Genomic DNA, 16,561 nt, shown 5'->3' on the forward strand with positions numbered 1-16,561 from the left:
TTTTAGGATCTGAAATAGCTCGGCTGGAATTCCATCATCTCCACTAGCTTTGTTCATAGTGATGCTTCCTAAGGCCCACTTGACTTCACACTCCAGGATGTCTGGCTCTAGGTGAGTGATCACACCATCATGATTATTTGGGTAGTGAAGATGTTTTTTGTATAGTTCTTCTGTGGATTCTTGCCACCTCTTATTAATATCTTCTGCTTCTGTTAGAGTGTTTCTGTCCTTTATTGTGCCCATCTTTTTTTTTTTTTTTGCCCATCTTTATATGAAATGTTCCCTTGGTATCTCTAATTTTCTTGAAGAGATTTCTAGTCTTTCCCATTCTATTGTTTTCCTTTATTTCTTTCCATTGTTCACTGAGAAAGGCTTTCTTACCTCTTCTTGCTATTTTTTGGAACTCTGCATTCAGATAGGTATATCTTTCCTTTTCTCCTTTGCCTTTCACTTCTCTTCTTTTCTCAACTATTTGTAAGGCCTCCTCAACCACTTTGCCAAAAGGGGGAGAGGGGATGTAACAGCCAGAGGAAGCATGTACATCAGAAAAATAATTACCTCTGGAAGCAGGAAAAAAAAAAAAAGACACTTCATCTAATATAGAACACATATATACCATGATTTATTAACCCATTTTAACAACTACTGAGTACCCGCTATGCGCCAGGTACTGACGGAAACCTGGTGAATGAAACAGACAGGAATCCCTGCCCTTGTAGACTTTACATTCTAGTGAAGGGAGGGGGAGCAGACAATAGACACAACAAAGAGATGTCTAGTATATCAGCTGGTGGCAGCTGCTGTACAGAAAAATAAAGCCAGGAAAAAGAATAGTGATCCACACAAAGACTTTAGCATAGTCAATGAAGCAGAAGTAAATGTTTTTTCTGGAACTCTTGCTTTTTCTATTATCCAGCGGATGTTGGCAATTTGATCTTTGGTTCCTCTGCTTTTTCTAAATCCAGCTTGTACATCTGGAAGTTCTCAGTTCATACACTGTTGAAGCCTAGCTTGAAGGATTTTGAGCATTACTTTGCTAGCATATGAAATGAGTGCACTCAGTGAGGCTGCCATTGTAAATAGTGGTCAGGAAAAGTCTGAGACGGTGACATCCCAGCAAAGCCCTGAGGTTGTGGTGAGTCTGCCAAGGACACAGATGGGGGAGGGGAAGATGTATGTCAGTGTTCACATTTGAGCAAATGTTAAATCCTTCTCATCACTTCTTTTCAATATTATACTGGAAGAACTAGTTAATGCAGTAAGCCAAGTAAAGGAAATAAAAGGTTTACAGATTTAGGAAGAAGAAATACAATTGTTTTAGTTTGCAGATGACATACTTATATATGTACAAAACCCAAAAGAATTAGCCTGGAAGAAAAAGAAAGACACTCCTGGAACTAATAATCAATTATAGCAAGGCTGCAGGATACAAGGTTAGTATACAAAAGTCAGTTGCTTTCCTATATACTAGCAATGAACTATTTGAAATTTAAAACACAATAAATAGCATTTACATTAGCACCCCCCAAAATGAATAAATACCCAGGTAAAAATCTAACAAAACATATATAAGATCTATATGAAGAAGAAAAATATAAACTGCAAAACTGTGATGAAAGAAATCAAAAGACCTAAATCAATGGAGAGAGAGTCTATGTTCATGGATCAGAAGACTCAATACTGTCACAATGTTTTTCCCAACTTGATCTCTGTAGATTCAATACAATTCTAATCAAAACCCCACCAACCGGGACTTCCCTGCTGGTCCAGTGGTTACAAACCCACCTCTTAATGCCGGGGATGTGGGTTCAATCCCCGGTCAGGGAACTAAGAACTCACACGTGGGGGGGCAACTAAGCCAGCCCACGCACCATAACCAGGGTCCCTGCACTGCAACGAAAGGTCCAGCATGATGGAATGAAGACTCAGCACAGCTAAATAAGTAAAGCTGCTCTGTTACCAGAGTCAGATAAACACAGTTTCTCCTCCAATTATTTTAAAAAAAAACATCCCACCAATCAACTAACTGATTCTTTCCTGGAGAGGTAAAAGACACAGAACAACCAGCATAATATCCAAGGAGAAGAGTAAACTGGGAGGGCTGACAGCATCCAACTTCAAGCCCTCCTGTAAAGCACAGCAATCAAGACAGTGTAGCACTGGCAAAAGATTAGACAGGTCAGCGGGACAGAAGAGAGCACTCGGAAACAGACCCACATAAAAGCAGTCAGGGCTTCCCAGGTGACACCACTGGTAAAGAACCCGCGTGCCAATGCAGGAAACATAAGAGACGCGGGTCTGATCCCTGGGTAGGAAGATTCCCCCAGAGGAGGGCATGGTCACCCACTGCAGTATTCTTGTCACAAAGAATTGGACAAGACAGAAGCAACTTAGCACGCATGCAAATTCAGTCAACTGATCTTTGACAAAGAAGCAAAGGCAATACAATGGAGCAAAGGTGGTCTTTTCAACAAATGGTGCTGGGACAACTGGACAATGAAAATTAACACCAGATGACTCACAGACCTAAATGTAAAACACAAAACTATGAAATTTCTAGAAGATAGTGCAGGAGAAAACCTAGATGACCTTGGGTGTGGTGATGGTGTTGTAGATACAACACGAAAGGCTGACCCATAAAAGAAATAACTGAGGACTTCCCTGGTGGCTCAGTGGCAAAGAATCCACCTGGAGTTTGATCCCTGATCTGGGAAGATCCCACATGCCATATAGCAACTAAGCCCGTGTGCCACAATTATTCAGCCTGTGCTCTGGAGCCTAGGAGGCACAACTACTGAAGCTGGCACACCCTAGAGGCCGTGCTCCACAGCAAGAGAAGGCACCCAATAAGAAGCCTGCACCCGGCAGCTACAGAAAAGCCTGTGCAGTGAAGACCCAGGCCAGCCAAAAATAAAACAAAGAAGCGCTTCCCTGATGGCTCAGATGGTAAAGAATCTGCCTGCAATGCAGGAGATCTGGGTTTGATCCCTGGGTTGGGAAGATTCCCCTGGAGAAGGGAACGGCTACCTACTCCAGTATTCTGGCCTGGAGAATTCATGGACAGAGGAGCCTGGTAGGCTACAGTCCATGTGCTCGCAAAGAGTCAGACATGACTGAGTGACTCTCACTTTTCAGTTTCAATTGACACACAGAACTTCATTAGAATGAAAAACTTCCATTCTGCAAAAGACGTCAAAAGAATGAGAAGATAAATCACAGACTAGGAAAAAGATATTTGAAAAAATGTATCTGACAAAGGATTGTTATTCAAAAATATAGAAAGAACTCTTAAAACCCAACAAGAAAATGAGAGACCCAACTGAAACATGAGCAGACAACCTTAACAGACCCCTCAGCAGAGAAGATCTACAAATGGCATCTGAGCACAGGAAAAGAAACTCCACATCCTATGTCATTAGAGAAATGCACATTATAAAACAATGAGATATCACTGTGCACCTATCGGAATGGCCAAAATCCAGACCCAAGTGCAGCAAGGACGCCAAGTGCGGCAGGAGCTCACGTCCAGCACGGGTGGGGTGCAAACAGTGCAGCCGCTGGGGAGACAGCTGGGCGGCTTCTTACAAAACTGCACACTCTCACCATGCGATCAGCCATCACGCCCCTTGGTATTTACCCAAAGGAGCTGAAAACATGTCCACACAAAAGCCTGCAAATGATGTTTACAGCAGCTTTATTCATAATTGCCCAAACCTGGAAACAACCAAGATGTCCTTTAATAGGTGAATAGATGAAGAAACTGTGGTACATTGGACAATGGAATATTAGTCATCTAAAAAGAAATGAGCTGTCAGTCCACAATGAGACATGAAGGAAACTTAAACGCGTATAACTGAGAGAAGCAAATGAGAAAAGGCCACATACTGTGACCTTCCAACCTGTGACATTCTGGAAAACTTAAAACTACAAAGAAAATATAAAGATCGGTGGTTGCCAGAGGCTGGGGGAGGGGCAGGGAGAGATGAACAGGCGGTACAGAGGATGCTCAGGGTGGCCATACTCTGCATGGGACTGGAATGACGGGCGCACGGCACCATGAACTTGTCCAAACGCCTAGTGTGTAAAACATCAAGATGAACCCTGATGTAAGCTAGGGGCTCCAGGTGATGATGACTTCTCAGTGCAGGTTCATCTATTGCAACAAGTGTGACAGCTGATGCAATAACTGGCGGGAGCTGTGCCTGGGGGGGGCACGGGTATGTGGGAATTCTCTGTGCCTTCCTGTCAGTCTTGCTGTGAACATAAAACTTGCTCCAAAAAAGAAAGTCTCCTTTAAAAAAATGAATGACAAAAACAAAGAAAATTAAAACTATCTGACACCGCATGGGGAAAAAAATAAATGAGAAAAACAAAATCGTTACAGTGACAAAAGCCACTTTAGGAGTTTCAAAGAATAGGAACAGCTACTGTTAAAACCCAGTCAGGAACAGAAGACACTTTGAGGGATGCACAGAAAAGGAAACGGGAAAGGACAGCTGGAAGAGACCAGGAGGAGACAATGGAAATGAAAGAGAAAAGACACCCCAGTGACACAGCGGAAGAAAACATTCCTGAAGGAAAGAAACACAGCGCACTGTTGAAAGTTTAAAACAAAAAATTGGCCACACGTGTGCACAGGAAGTCATAGGCCTTGGAGGTGCAGACCCCTGTGGGCAGCAGGCAGGAGCGCAGCCTCCTCCCCTGGGCTGGACCAGCTCTGACTGACCCCCAGCGTGCAGGTCCTGCAGGAGAGGGAGTTGGAGGCTGACGGGTAACCCAGCCCTGATGTTCAAGCAGAAAGGCAACAGCAGACCGGGGCGCCCCGGCCCCCATCCAGAAGGCGAGAGCGAAGAGCTGCCAGGGTGGCCCAGGGGGCAGGAACCCCTTTCAGGACAAGGCTGAAGCTGAACACCAAGAGAAGGCAAACAAACCCTGGCTCAATCCCCGTGGAGAAGGTGGCCCAGCCCTAGCGAGGGGACTATGGGGGTTCTACTGAGACCCCACCCGCTGGCCAGCCCAGCCTGCTGTTGCTCAGCGACCTTTCCACACACCCTGACTAGCTCTGTAACTCTTGGAAACCTATTTAGCCTGTGGAGCCTGTTTCCCGGGCCGTAAAATGGAGTGGTCACAGCTCGGCCTGCTGGGGCTCCTGTGAGGACAAAGGGCAGACTGTGAGCAAAGCGCCGACCACTCTCGGGAAACTGGCACCTGTGGGCGGTGCCCGGCGTCTCTGTGGGGCCCGGCGCGGGCCTTCTGCCAGAAGAAGCACCGGAGTTGACAGACTTCCCTCCACCCTCCCTGCCACTGGGGGCCTCCTCCGGGTCCAGGCCACCGGGCACCAGCTACCGCCTCGCCTCCTCCCCCGCTAGAGCACCCAAAGGATGCCCCGCACTCGTCCCCCACCCATGAGCTCCGGCCCCCGGTTCCCTTCTGGGTCTTCTTTGGGGCCCAGAGGAGCTCGGCTGCCCCGCCGTCCAGACCAGCGTCACTGCATGTGGCCCGCTCTGTCACACACCTGGGAAGGGCTCAGAACCAGGCGGCAGACCGGAGGCTGAGAAGAGGCGGTGGGGTGGGGGTGGGTCCCGCAGCCCTCGGCGACCTTCCCGCCAGGGGGCGCGGAGCGTGCCCGCCCCAGAGGGACAAGCGCTGCGCCGGGTATGAGTCCAGGTAGGCGTTGTGGAGGAGGCGGGCCCGAAGCTGGACTTGGCGGGAACCCAGCCGTCAGACGCTGGAAGGTTCTCGAGACTGGGCGCTAGATCCCCGACAGGAAGCGCCAGGACGCGCTGGCCGGAGCGCGAGCAGCAAGACGGGCGTTTCCCCGCGCCCGCCCACCGCCCTCGCCTTGCGCTGCGCCCGCGCCGGTGAGCGCCTCGCCAGGTCCCATCCCCGCGCCGGCAGGCTGTACCGCCCGCGCGATCTAAACTTTTCCGCGCTCCAGCGCGCTCCTGAGTCTTGTTAATATGATTTTGCTGCCTGCGTCGGCACCATTTCTCCCCATTTCCGCCCTCCTCCAGGCTCTCGACCGAGTGGGGTGCCGGGCCCTCTGTACCTACTCCAGCTCTGCCTGCACACACCCGGCAGCCCCTTCCCCCTTCGCAGTGAGCGCAGCTCAGGTCACCAAAGCCAGCAAAGGGTCCTCCTTCCACCCCGCCCCTACTCTGGCCCCGCCCCCTGCTCATCCCCAACCCCTCCCCCAGAGACTTTCGTAACAACCGCCTGGGGTCCCCTCCACCGGTAGATGCCCCAACCCGACCTCTCAGCCCAGGCAGTCCTTACCTGTAAATGCTTGCCTGCCCCTTGGGCCCTCACAGCCCTTCCTTCACACCCCCCAAGGCAGAGTCCAGGCTCCCCCACCACCCACCTCCCGAGTAAGAGCACCCCTCACCCTTCCAGGCCTTCAGGTCCTGGGATCTCAGACTTGATAGAGCACCAACACATTATTTCCAGGTTTTCTAATCTTCCCCCGCCATCCCGCCCGCTAGGGATGCCCTCCTCCAAGAAGCCCCCCATGAAGTCGGCACCGATGTCCTTATGCTGTCTCCCCCATGCACGCCAGGGAGAGGGGGACTCTCAGGAGCAGAAGGCTGGTTCCAGGGGTGGGACTGGGCTCTGAGCTTGAGGTGGGGACAGGTTCAAGGCACAGCCGGCCCCTCAGGCCCTGCAGCGGTTAGAGGACACTCCCTTGGGTCCCCAGGCTTCCCCTGGACAGGGAGTCACAAAGGGCAGAGATCCAAGGTGGGTGGTGGGAGGGCGTTCAGCACAGCCTGGGGCCACCTGCAGCCCTCCCTGCGAAGAGGAGGGGCGAGTCTACGGAACTGGCCCTGGGGACCCTGCAGGCTTAGAAGACTGGGCCCTGGGGGTGTCTGCCTGACCCCCAACCTGCAATCTGCCCCAGAGGCCGGCTTCCCCAGGCGTGCGGCCAGGTGGGCTGGGCCGCAGGTGGACGAGTGCAGGGCGGGCCCCAGGCCCGTGCCAGGCGACTTCCTCCAGGCACACTCAGCACCACATGAACTTGTCTCCCGGGATTTTTCCACACAAAACGCGACTCCCAGGGAAGCAACCGGTCTGATGAGCTGGCTGGGCGTGCAGACGTTCCCACCCCGCCCTCCTGGTGCCCCCGCAGTCCTGGCCCACAGCGAGGCCCCAGCAGCAGTGCTGGGCCCGGGATGCAGCCCAGGACTCCTCAGCCCGCAGCAGCCGTCTCTGGGGTGAACCCCGGGGCCAGCAGTCTCCAGACCGCCGGCAGGGTAGGTCACCCACCCTGTGCATCCCCCTTGCCCAGCGGCTCCACCCCAGGCATCACCTGGACCTTTCCAGGGACCCTCCTTGACCCTTCTCACCCCCCACACTGACCTCTGACTCCCTCCCCAGTCTCCTCCCCAGCACTGACCTCACCCCTAGGGCTGCCTTCTGACCCGACCCTACCTCACCCCCAGGACACTGCCCCCAGCCACCATTCCCACCTGGGACCATGTCCCCTTCCTGCAGGGATCCAGGGCCCAGGGTAAGGGTCTCTCACGGGAAGGAAGGCCGGTGAGGGTGGGCCCATGGTGACTCTGCGAGGGGAGCCCAGGAAGAACATGAGGCCGCTGGGCCCCTGCTCCCCAGCCCTCCTGGGCTCGGCCCTCGCCCCACTCAGCCCACCAGGGGCCTGTCCCGGATCCCAGCCAAGCCTCCCCAGGAGGCCATGGAGCAGGCGAGTCTGGCTGGTGGGGGCGCTCCAACCCCCAGTCTGCTGGGATCTCGCTCCTGCTCTGACTCCTGGGCCGCCCCCGTCCGTGCAGCTCCAACCCTCCCGGTCCCTGCTGGCCTGGACTGCCGGTTCCTCCCTGCATCCCCAGCCGGGGCAGGAGGGCCCCTCTGAGTCGACCCCCCGGGGCAGCCCCACCTGCCCCCACTGAGCTGAGCCCTGACTCACGTGTTAGGAACGGCCTCCCACCCCCACAGCCTGGGGGGCAGGAGCCTGGGAGGGGACCAGAGAGGGCCTAGCCAGCCCTTGGGAGGCCTCTGCAGAGGACAGGGCCGGGGGTGATTTCCGGGGTCTACGGGATGGATATCTGGAGAGTCATGAGCCTGGGGTGGGCCCATCTAGCCTCCTGCTTCTGGGGTCTCTTGGGCACCAAGCATCCGGACCCGGACCCCACAGAGCCCTCTTCACCCTGAAGCTCCACCCCACGCCTGCAATCCTCAACTCAGTCCCTTGGCACCCGACCCCTGCTAGGCCTCGCACCAGCCTCAGGTTGGCCGCCTGGTGCTCGGAGTTTCCCAGAGCATCCCGTTCCCAGGGCAGGGAGGGCCCTGGGCCCTTTCCCAGTTTTCGGGACAGTAGGCCCCAAGGACCAGCTGTGGCCTTTACAGGTGGAGAACAAAGGCCCAGACCCCTTCTGCCCCGTCCAGGGATGGGCGGAAGGAAGGGGAATGCGCAGGGCCTGTTCTTCCGCCCAAATTCCACCTTGAGCGGCCCCGCCCTCCCACCTGGCCCAGGTGTCCCCGCCCCTCGCTGAGCTCAGGGCTGGGCGGCGTCGGTCTCTGAGCAAGCCCTGGGCGAGGCCAGCGGGGAGGGGACTTCAGGGACAGGGCCGCGCGGGAAGAGACGGCGGAGACAGCTCGGGCTTGAGGTGGCGACGGGGCCCAGGCCAGGCCGACCGCCCCGTGCCCGCCGCCATGCAGGACGGTAACTTCCTGCTCTCCGCCCTGCAGCCCGAGGCGGGCGTGTGCTCCCTGGCGCTGCCCTCGGATCTGCAGCTGGACCGCCGGGGCGCCGAGGGGCCGGAGGCGGAGCGACTGAGGGCGGCCCGCGTCCAGGAGCAGGTCCGCGCGCGCCTGCTGCAGCTGGGCCAGCAGCCACGGCACAATGGGCTGGCCGAGCCCGATGGGGCAGCCGAGGCAGCCAGAGGTAGGTGGACACCGGCTGGGTGGGCACCGGAGGGCGGCAGGTGGGGGTGGCCCCAGGGGCGTGGTGGTGCCAGGGCCGGAGGCCGCGGTGGGGCGACTCTGGGTTCAGCTCCCTGACTCACCTGGGCCGCCTTGAGTCACCGCCCTGCCCCGCCCCGCCAGGCGTGGGAGACGCCATGGGTGGGGCCTCTACCTCCCAGCAGGGACCCCAGGGTCCTCACCGTGAGCCAGGGTGGGCCCCACCTGCCCCCTGTGCCCTGAGCCCCCTGCCCCAGCCAGACATGGGAGAAGCCATGGGCACATGGCTGGCCGGCTGGCCGGGCCCATCTTGGTCAGCAAAGCCAGGACACGCACACGTCCCACATCCCACGGGCTCACACGCAGTCTCAGAGACACGCGGACATACACGTCAGTCCCCCGGAGACACAGACGCCCAGACTCTGGCGTTCACCCCTCGGCCCACTGGGAACGAGCAGACAGGATGGTGAGGGGCGAGGTCCGGGGCTCCTGGAGGAGAGCCCGCTTGTCAGGGCCAGGGTCTCCCTGCGGGATTGCGCGGCAGGGGGCGGGCCTGCCAGAGTGACCTAGATACTCCTGCTGAGAACAGCCCGCAGGGAACGCCCTTGGGGCCAGGCAGCCCCCTGCGTGCAGAGACCTGGCTCCACCAGGCATGCATGTGCATGAGTGTTGCAGCGAGCTCAGGGCACTTCTGGAAATGTCATCCCCTCCTTGCCAGGCCGCAGCAGCAGGCACCAAAGTCAGGCGGGAAGAAGAGCCTGTGGGATATCAGGGTCAAGCCCCGGTCACAGATGCTCAGAGGGCCCTTCCCGGTACTGGCCGCCAGTGCTGGTCGGGAGAAGCGGGTCAACCAGCGTTGGGGCCGCTGGGTTCCTCCCCGCCCTGGGCCTGTCAGCCTTGCTGGTGGCCCAGCTGGATGCCCAAGGGTCATGGGGTAGAGGAGGGAGCAGCGAGGGGTTAATTACCACCCCAGCTACCCTGGCAATTAGGGGGAAGAGAATTATAATTTTGGGGTGGGGGTAAGGTCCCCAGGCTGGGGGTGTGTCCCCCCAGGCTGAGCCTCCCTGGCATCAAAGGGTTAATAGCCCCTGCCCAGAAGCCTCATTAACCAGGGCGGGTCTGCCAGTTCGGGGAGTTCCCCCAGACCTAGCTGAGACAGAGGCTGAGAGGGGGCCCCCTCCTCTTCACCCCTGCCCTGAATCCCTTCTGCCCAGTCTCTCTACCCTGGCCTTGGGCAGGTGGGACTCAGGAATCCCCTCCCCATCCAAAGACCCTGCCTGGCAAGTGAAGCCACCCCGGCCAGGCCCCCACGGGGCTGCCTGGTGTGACCTTTGCCCTGCTCCTCTCAGGGTGTTCTCAGCTCTTGCCGCATGCCTGTTCATCCACATGTCCGTTTAGTTGTCCCTTCAGCATCCCTCCATTCTCCCGGCCTAGATACCCGCTCACGCGCCAGTCTGTTCATCCACCCACCGCGTTCCGCCCACCCGCCCTGTCCACTCACCATGCAGTCTGGCTGGCGCCTGTGTGCCTGGGGGTGGGGATGGCCCTGCCTGGTGGGTGAGGGGACCGGCCCCGGGACACAGCGTGTCCCCAAGCATTGTAGCATCACCGTCGTGCAGCCAACAGCGCAGGCCAGGCCCACAGGGGTCAGTGAGGCTACTGGGCGTGGGGCCAGGCACCGTGCCCTGGCAGGTACCAGGGAGCTGACGAGGGGGCCGCCCCAGGCCCCAGGCCTCCAGGAGGTCAGCAGGGTGAGCGCGTCTGTCCCCCCTGGCGGGGGGCGGGGGGCTGTTGGAGGGGTGACGAGGCGCCCGGCTGCCCCGCCAGCCTCAGGGCGGAGGGGAAGCAGGAGGCCAGCGCCTGCCGTCGGCCCAGCGGGCTGTGCTGCCCCTGCCCCTTCTGCAGGTGCGTCCCGGGCTCAGTGCCACACCTTGCAGGCCGGCTTCAGCTCTCGCTCCCAGGGCCTGAGCGGGGAAACCTCGGTGAGTGACACCCTTCTAGCCCAGAGCCCTGAGAGGGAGGTTCCGAGGGGGGCTGGGCTCCGCAGTCCGGAAGAGGGGCCCACTGAGCCCCCGCGCCCCTTCACTGCCCTCCCCTCCCCTCCCCGCCCCACAGATCTTCCGGCCCATCGCCAAGCCCACCTACAGCCCTGCCTCCTGGTCTTCCCGCTCAGCCATGGACCTGAGCTCCAGTCGGAGGCTGAGCTCCGTCCACAACGGGGGTGGTGCCTTTGGGGCTGCAGGGTACCGGGGTGCCCTGCCTGCCGCACCGGTGCCCGCCCGGCCTGTGTCCTTCCACGAGCGTGGGGGGGCGGGCAGCCGGGCAGATTATGACACCTTGTCCCTGCGCTCGCTGAGGCTGGGGGCCGGGGGCCCAGATGACAGATACAGCGTGGTGTCCGAGCAGCTGGAGCCGGCGGCCACGTCCTCCTACAGGGCCTTTGCCTACGAGCGCCAGGCCAGCTCTAGCTCTAGCCGGGCTGGGGGCCTGGACTGGCCAGAGGCTACCGAGGGACCACCCAGCCGGACCATCCGTGCCCCCGCCATGCGGACCCTGCAGCGGTTCCAGAGCAGCCACCGCAGCCGTGGCGGGGCTGGGGGCGGGCCTGGGGGCGTCCTGGAGCCCGTGGCCCGGGCTCCCTCTGTGCGCAGCCTCAGCCTTGGCGACTCGGGCCACCTGCCAGACATGCGCGGGCTGGACAGCTACGGCGGCCACCGCACTCTGCAGAGGCTCAGCAGCGGGTGAGCTTGGACAGGTTGCGGGGAGCTTCTGCCACCACCCCAGGCCATCCTCGGGTCAGCCTAACTCGTCTCTTGTCTCTGCAGATTTGATGACATCGACCTGCCCTCAGCAGTCAAGTACCTCATGGCCTCAGATCCCAACCTGCAGGTGCTGGGAGCCGCCTACATTCAGCACAAGTGCTACAGCGATGCAGCTGCCAAGAAGCAGGTGACTGTCCCTGCCGACCACACCCATGGACCCCCTTCAGTCACTGTCCTCTGGTCCCTGACCACCCTCGCTGACCCCCAAACTGACTGGGCAGACCTGGGCCTACCCAGAGCATCTCCAGCAGAGGAAGGGTGGGAGCGATGGACTTACACATGTCCGAATACATGTGCTCACCCATACACCTCTGTGCACACCTGAATACGTATACACAAATTTATCAGTGTTCACACCTGCCTACACCTGCACACCTCTGTGCACACCTGCATATGTATGCACAAATCTATCAGTATATACACCTGCCTATACCTGCCACCTCTGCACACACCTGCACACCTTTGAGCACATCTGCACACCTCTGTACACATTTGCATAGGTACATACACATCTATTAATATATACACCTGCCTACATCTGGACACCTTTGTGCACATCTGCATACATTTGCACACACCCATCCATCGTGTGCACGCTTGTTAACACCCACATGCCTGTGCCCACAGGCCCGCAGCCTGCAGGCTGTGCCCAGGCTGGTGAAGCTCTTCAACCACGCCAACCAGGAAGTGCAGCGCCACGCCACAGGCGCCATGCGCAACCTCGTCTACGACAACGCGGACAACAAGCTGGCCCTGGTGGAGGAGAACGGCATCTTCGAGCTGCTGCGGGCGCTGCGGGAGCAGGACGACGAGCTCCGCAAGAACGTCACAGGTGGACCAGGCCACTACCCCGCCTGCTACCCCGCCCCTCTCCCACCCGACTCCCGCACCTCCTGCCCCTCTTCCCTCGGCCCCCACCTGGGCATGTCTCTTTGGAACCAGCCTCCGCCCCAGGGCCCACATCCCCAAGGGTCGTCCTCTCTGCCCTGCTGCAGCCCTGTGACCCTCTGGGTCACACCCAGGCTGTCCCCACGAGGGCTGGTGGGTGAGGCTGGCAGTGCGCTGCAGGGAGAGCTCAGGAACCTCCTCCCTACCACCTGAGAAAGACAGAGGGGCCAGAGGCCTCTGAGGTCCCCAGAGGTGGTCCCTGACCACAGCCGCGGCCTACCCGCCACAGGGATCCTGTGGAACCTGTCCTCCAGTGACCACCTGAAGGACCGCCTGGCCCGGGACACACTGGAGCAGCTCACAGATCTGGTGCTGAGCCCCCTATCGGGGGCGGGCGGGCCGCCCCTCATCCAGCAGAACGCCTCTGAAGCCGAGATATTCTACAACGCCACCGGCTTCCTCAGGTGCGCTGGGTGGCCGTGGGGACCTGAGGTCCCAGGGTCAAGGTGGAGCCTCTGGGCTGGGGGGGGGGGGGGGGGGCGGGGGCACCGGGGGAAGCGGACAGACCCAGCAAGGCAGAGGTGCTGACCCACAGCGGAGTGGCCACCAGGTGTTCCCCCCCAGCCAGATGTCAACAGACTGGGGGCTGCAGGCTCAGATTTCTTTAAATCAGGGACTTGATCTGACATTTCTCACCCGCCCCCACCCCGGACAATTTGAGGAGTGGATGAGGGTAGGCGTGCAAAAGCGTGGGAGCGACTGTCCCACAGGGACCAGGAGCAGGAGGTGCTGGGGGTGGGCCCAGGGAGGGTCGGGCAGGGAACCGGTGCCCAGGGCTCAGCCTTGGTTTCAGCTTGCTGTGGGACGGGCTCTGTTGGGGGATTCCCTTGGGGTGGCTCTGCCTGGGGTCCCTGTGCGGGCCTCTCATCTGCCTCCATCCGCAGGAACCTCAGCTCCGCCTCCCAGGCCACTCGCCAGAAGATGCGTGAGTGCCACGGGCTGGTGGACGCCCTGGTCACCTATATCAACCACGCCCTGGACGTGGGCAAGTGTGAGGACAAGGTGAGGGTCGGCCCGGGCCCCAGGGCCCCAGGGGCACCAGCCTGCCCTGACCGCGGTCCCCTCTGTCCGCAGAGCGTGGAGAACGCCGTGTGCGTGCTGAGGAACCTGTCCTACCGCCTGTACGACGAGATGCCGCCCTCGGCCCTCCAGAGGCTGGAGGGCCGGGGCCGCCAGGACACGGGGGTACCCCCGGGCGAGGCGGTGGGCTGCTTCACGCCACAGAGCCGGCGGCTCCGAGAGGTGGGACCAGACTGGGGTGGGTGGGCAGAAGCAGGGGTCCTGGGTGACCTCAGCTGACCCTCCGTGCCCTCCTGCCCAGCTGCCGCTCACGGCCGACGCGCTCACCTTTGCTGAGGTGTCTAAGGACCCCAAGGGCCTGGAGTGGTTGTGGAGCCCCCAGATCGTGGGGCTCTACAACCGGCTGCTGCAGCGCTGCGAGCTCAACCGGCACACGACCGAGGCGGCGGCCGGGGCGCTGCAGAACATCACCGCGGGGGACCGCAGGGTGAGGCGGCAGGCCGGGAAGGCAGGGGCCGCTGAGCGGCAGCAGGAGCGTGAGGTCAGCGCCCCAGATGGCTCAGGCCTCGGCTCCTGAGGACCTGGGTTCTGCGCCAGACTTGAGGGAGGCGCCGGGAGGTCTGGGCTGGCAGGGCCTGACCCGCAGGCGGCACAGGGCACCAAGCACCTCGCTCACCGCCCCCCTTCTGCTGGCAGTGGGCGGGGGTGCTGAGCCGGCTGGCTCTGGAGCAGGAGCGCATACTGAACCCGCTGCTGGATCGAGTTCGGACTGCTGACCACCACCAGCTGCGCTCACTGACAGGCCTCATCCGAAACCTGTCCCGCAACGCCAGGAACAAGGATGAGATGTGTGAGTCCGGCCGTCCTGCAGCCTGGGTTCCGCCTCCGCTGCGGACTGGGCGCACGCCTGGACTCTGCCTTTACTGCCGCCCTGGGGCCAGCTTCTGGGAGGCTGGGGTCAGTGGACAGGCAGGCACGCCAGCTCCCTGGGGGCAGCAGGGGACGGCAGGCGCCAAGGTGGTGGCGGGGGAGGGGGGCGGTGGAGAACCCACCTCCCTGACCTCCTGGCAGCCACCAAGCTGGTGAGTCACCTGATCGAGAAGCTGCCCGGCAGCGTGGGTGAGAAGTCTCCTCCAGCCGACGTGCTGATAAACATCATAGCTGTCCTCAACAACCTGGTGGTGGCCAGTCCTGTGGCTGCCCGGGATCTGCTCTACTTCGACGGACTCCGCAAGCTAGTCTTCATCAAGAAAAAGCGGGACAGGTCAGGGCCCAAACCCCGCACCCACCCTACCCCCCGGCTGGCCCTGCCTGTCACCCTGCTGACCCCTGTCCCCCACCCCCCAGCCCTGACAGTGAGAAGTCCTCCCGGGCGGCCTCCAGCCTCTTGGCCAACCTGTGGCAGTACAACAAGCTCCACCGAGACTTCCGAGCGGTATGTTCCTGTGGCCCAGGGCAGGCATGGCTGCAAGTGTGGGGCGTGGAGGCGGGACGGCAGGGACAGGGAAGCCATGTGGCACAGGAGGCCTGGATGACCAGGGGCCTGCTGCCAGCACGCTGGACGCGGGGCAGCACAGCCCTGACTCTGGGTCCCCTCTCCACTGCAGAAGGGCTACCGGAAGGAGGACTTCCTGGGACCATAGGCGAAGCCTTCCTGGAGAAGGAGAATGCGATGTGACCCAGCCTCCTAGGGAAGGGCTCAGCTCAGGGCTGCTCACCAGCCGGCCTGGAGGAGAAGGTTGAGGATGGCCCAGGGGCCTCTCGCTGGAGCCCTGTCCACATGCAACGTGAAGGCCTGGGCCACGGGGGAGGGGACAAGGGTTTGCAGCTGGGGAATTGGCTTCTGCGGGGCATGGGGGGGCAGGGCTTGAGGCTGCTCTGATGCGTGGGGTGGTGGCCAGGTCACACTGGCAGAGGTAGTGCTGACTGTGGCCAACAGTGGGAATAAAGGTGGCCGTGAACACAGCCCTTCGTGCTTCCTTGGCTGGTCAGGTCTGGGGTCAGGTCCAAGGACGCAACAGTGTCCCCAAGCATGGCTGTGCTTGCCCCTGAGGACACTTCCCCCAGGGCCCATGCACAGACCTCTCTGGTCAGGGGACACAGGATGGGGGGAGGGAGCGTCCCAACAGCAGGAGAGCCGGCGGAGGGCGGAGGCGCTGAGGTGGACAGCAGAGGCGGCCCCGAGCTGAATGAGACACATGTGCAGAGGAATGACCTCTTTGGGGGCAGTGTGCCCGCTGCTGACTTTAGTGCCACCCTGCTAGGTTGTGCTCAGGTGGCATCTGCACCCCAACATTTCTCTACCCTGCCCTGCCCTGGGGGTGCCCTGACAGCTTCACTCATACTGTCTGAGGCTTGGGGTCCAGGAGCTCTGGGACTCCTCCCCATCCCACCAAGTCAGGCCATTTGGTCGTGATGCTCCCACAGATATTTTACAACAGACTTTTCCGCAAAGCTCAGCAGCTGCAGTCTGTAAGGGGCCTGCCCCCCAGGGGCCGTCCGGCTCATAGTGGGACTGCAAACAGTCACGACCTGTAGCAGGGAGACCTGAGGAAGGCACTGAGAGGGGTGCCTGAGCTGGCTCGGGAGGGAGAGGCAGCGTTTGAGTGGGCGGCCAGGTGTGCCGACCAGGTGGCCATGAGGTGAGACAAGGGCAGGGTCCAGGGCCCTAGATGCTGGAGCTCCAACACTCTGGCCACATGATGCAAACAGCCAACTCATTAGAAAAGACCCTGATGCTGGGAAAGATTGAGGGCAGGAGAAGGGGTGACAAAGGATGAGATGGTTGGATGGCATTACCATGATGGACATGAATTTGAGCAAGCTCTGACAGGGGAGGCTGGCATGCTGCAGTCCAT

The 16,561-nt window shown here is 59.8% G+C and overlaps 1 protein-coding gene across 1 annotated transcript; it reads left to right on the forward strand.

The window, feature by feature from the left end:
• Positions 1-8,557: 8,557 nt before the first annotated feature.
• PKP3 (plakophilin 3) lies at positions 8,558-15,611 on the forward strand. Its single transcript, XM_061160163.1, has 13 exons — positions 8,558-8,896; positions 10,819-10,895; positions 11,029-11,654; positions 11,739-11,862; positions 12,363-12,567; positions 12,913-13,087; positions 13,568-13,685; positions 13,758-13,925; positions 14,005-14,190; positions 14,400-14,553; positions 14,775-14,967; positions 15,051-15,138; positions 15,311-15,611. The coding sequence occupies exons 1-13, from the start codon at positions 8,665-8,667 to the stop codon at positions 15,344-15,346; spliced, it is 2,382 nt and encodes a 793-aa protein (XP_061016146.1). The 5' UTR covers positions 8,558-8,664; the 3' UTR covers positions 15,347-15,611.
• The last annotated feature ends 950 nt before the right edge of the window (positions 15,612-16,561 follow it).

This window comes from Dama dama, chromosome 2 (genome assembly GCF_033118175.1).
Source record: "Dama dama isolate Ldn47 chromosome 2, ASM3311817v1, whole genome shotgun sequence".
Lineage (NCBI taxonomy): Eukaryota > Metazoa > Chordata > Mammalia > Artiodactyla > Cervidae > Dama > Dama dama.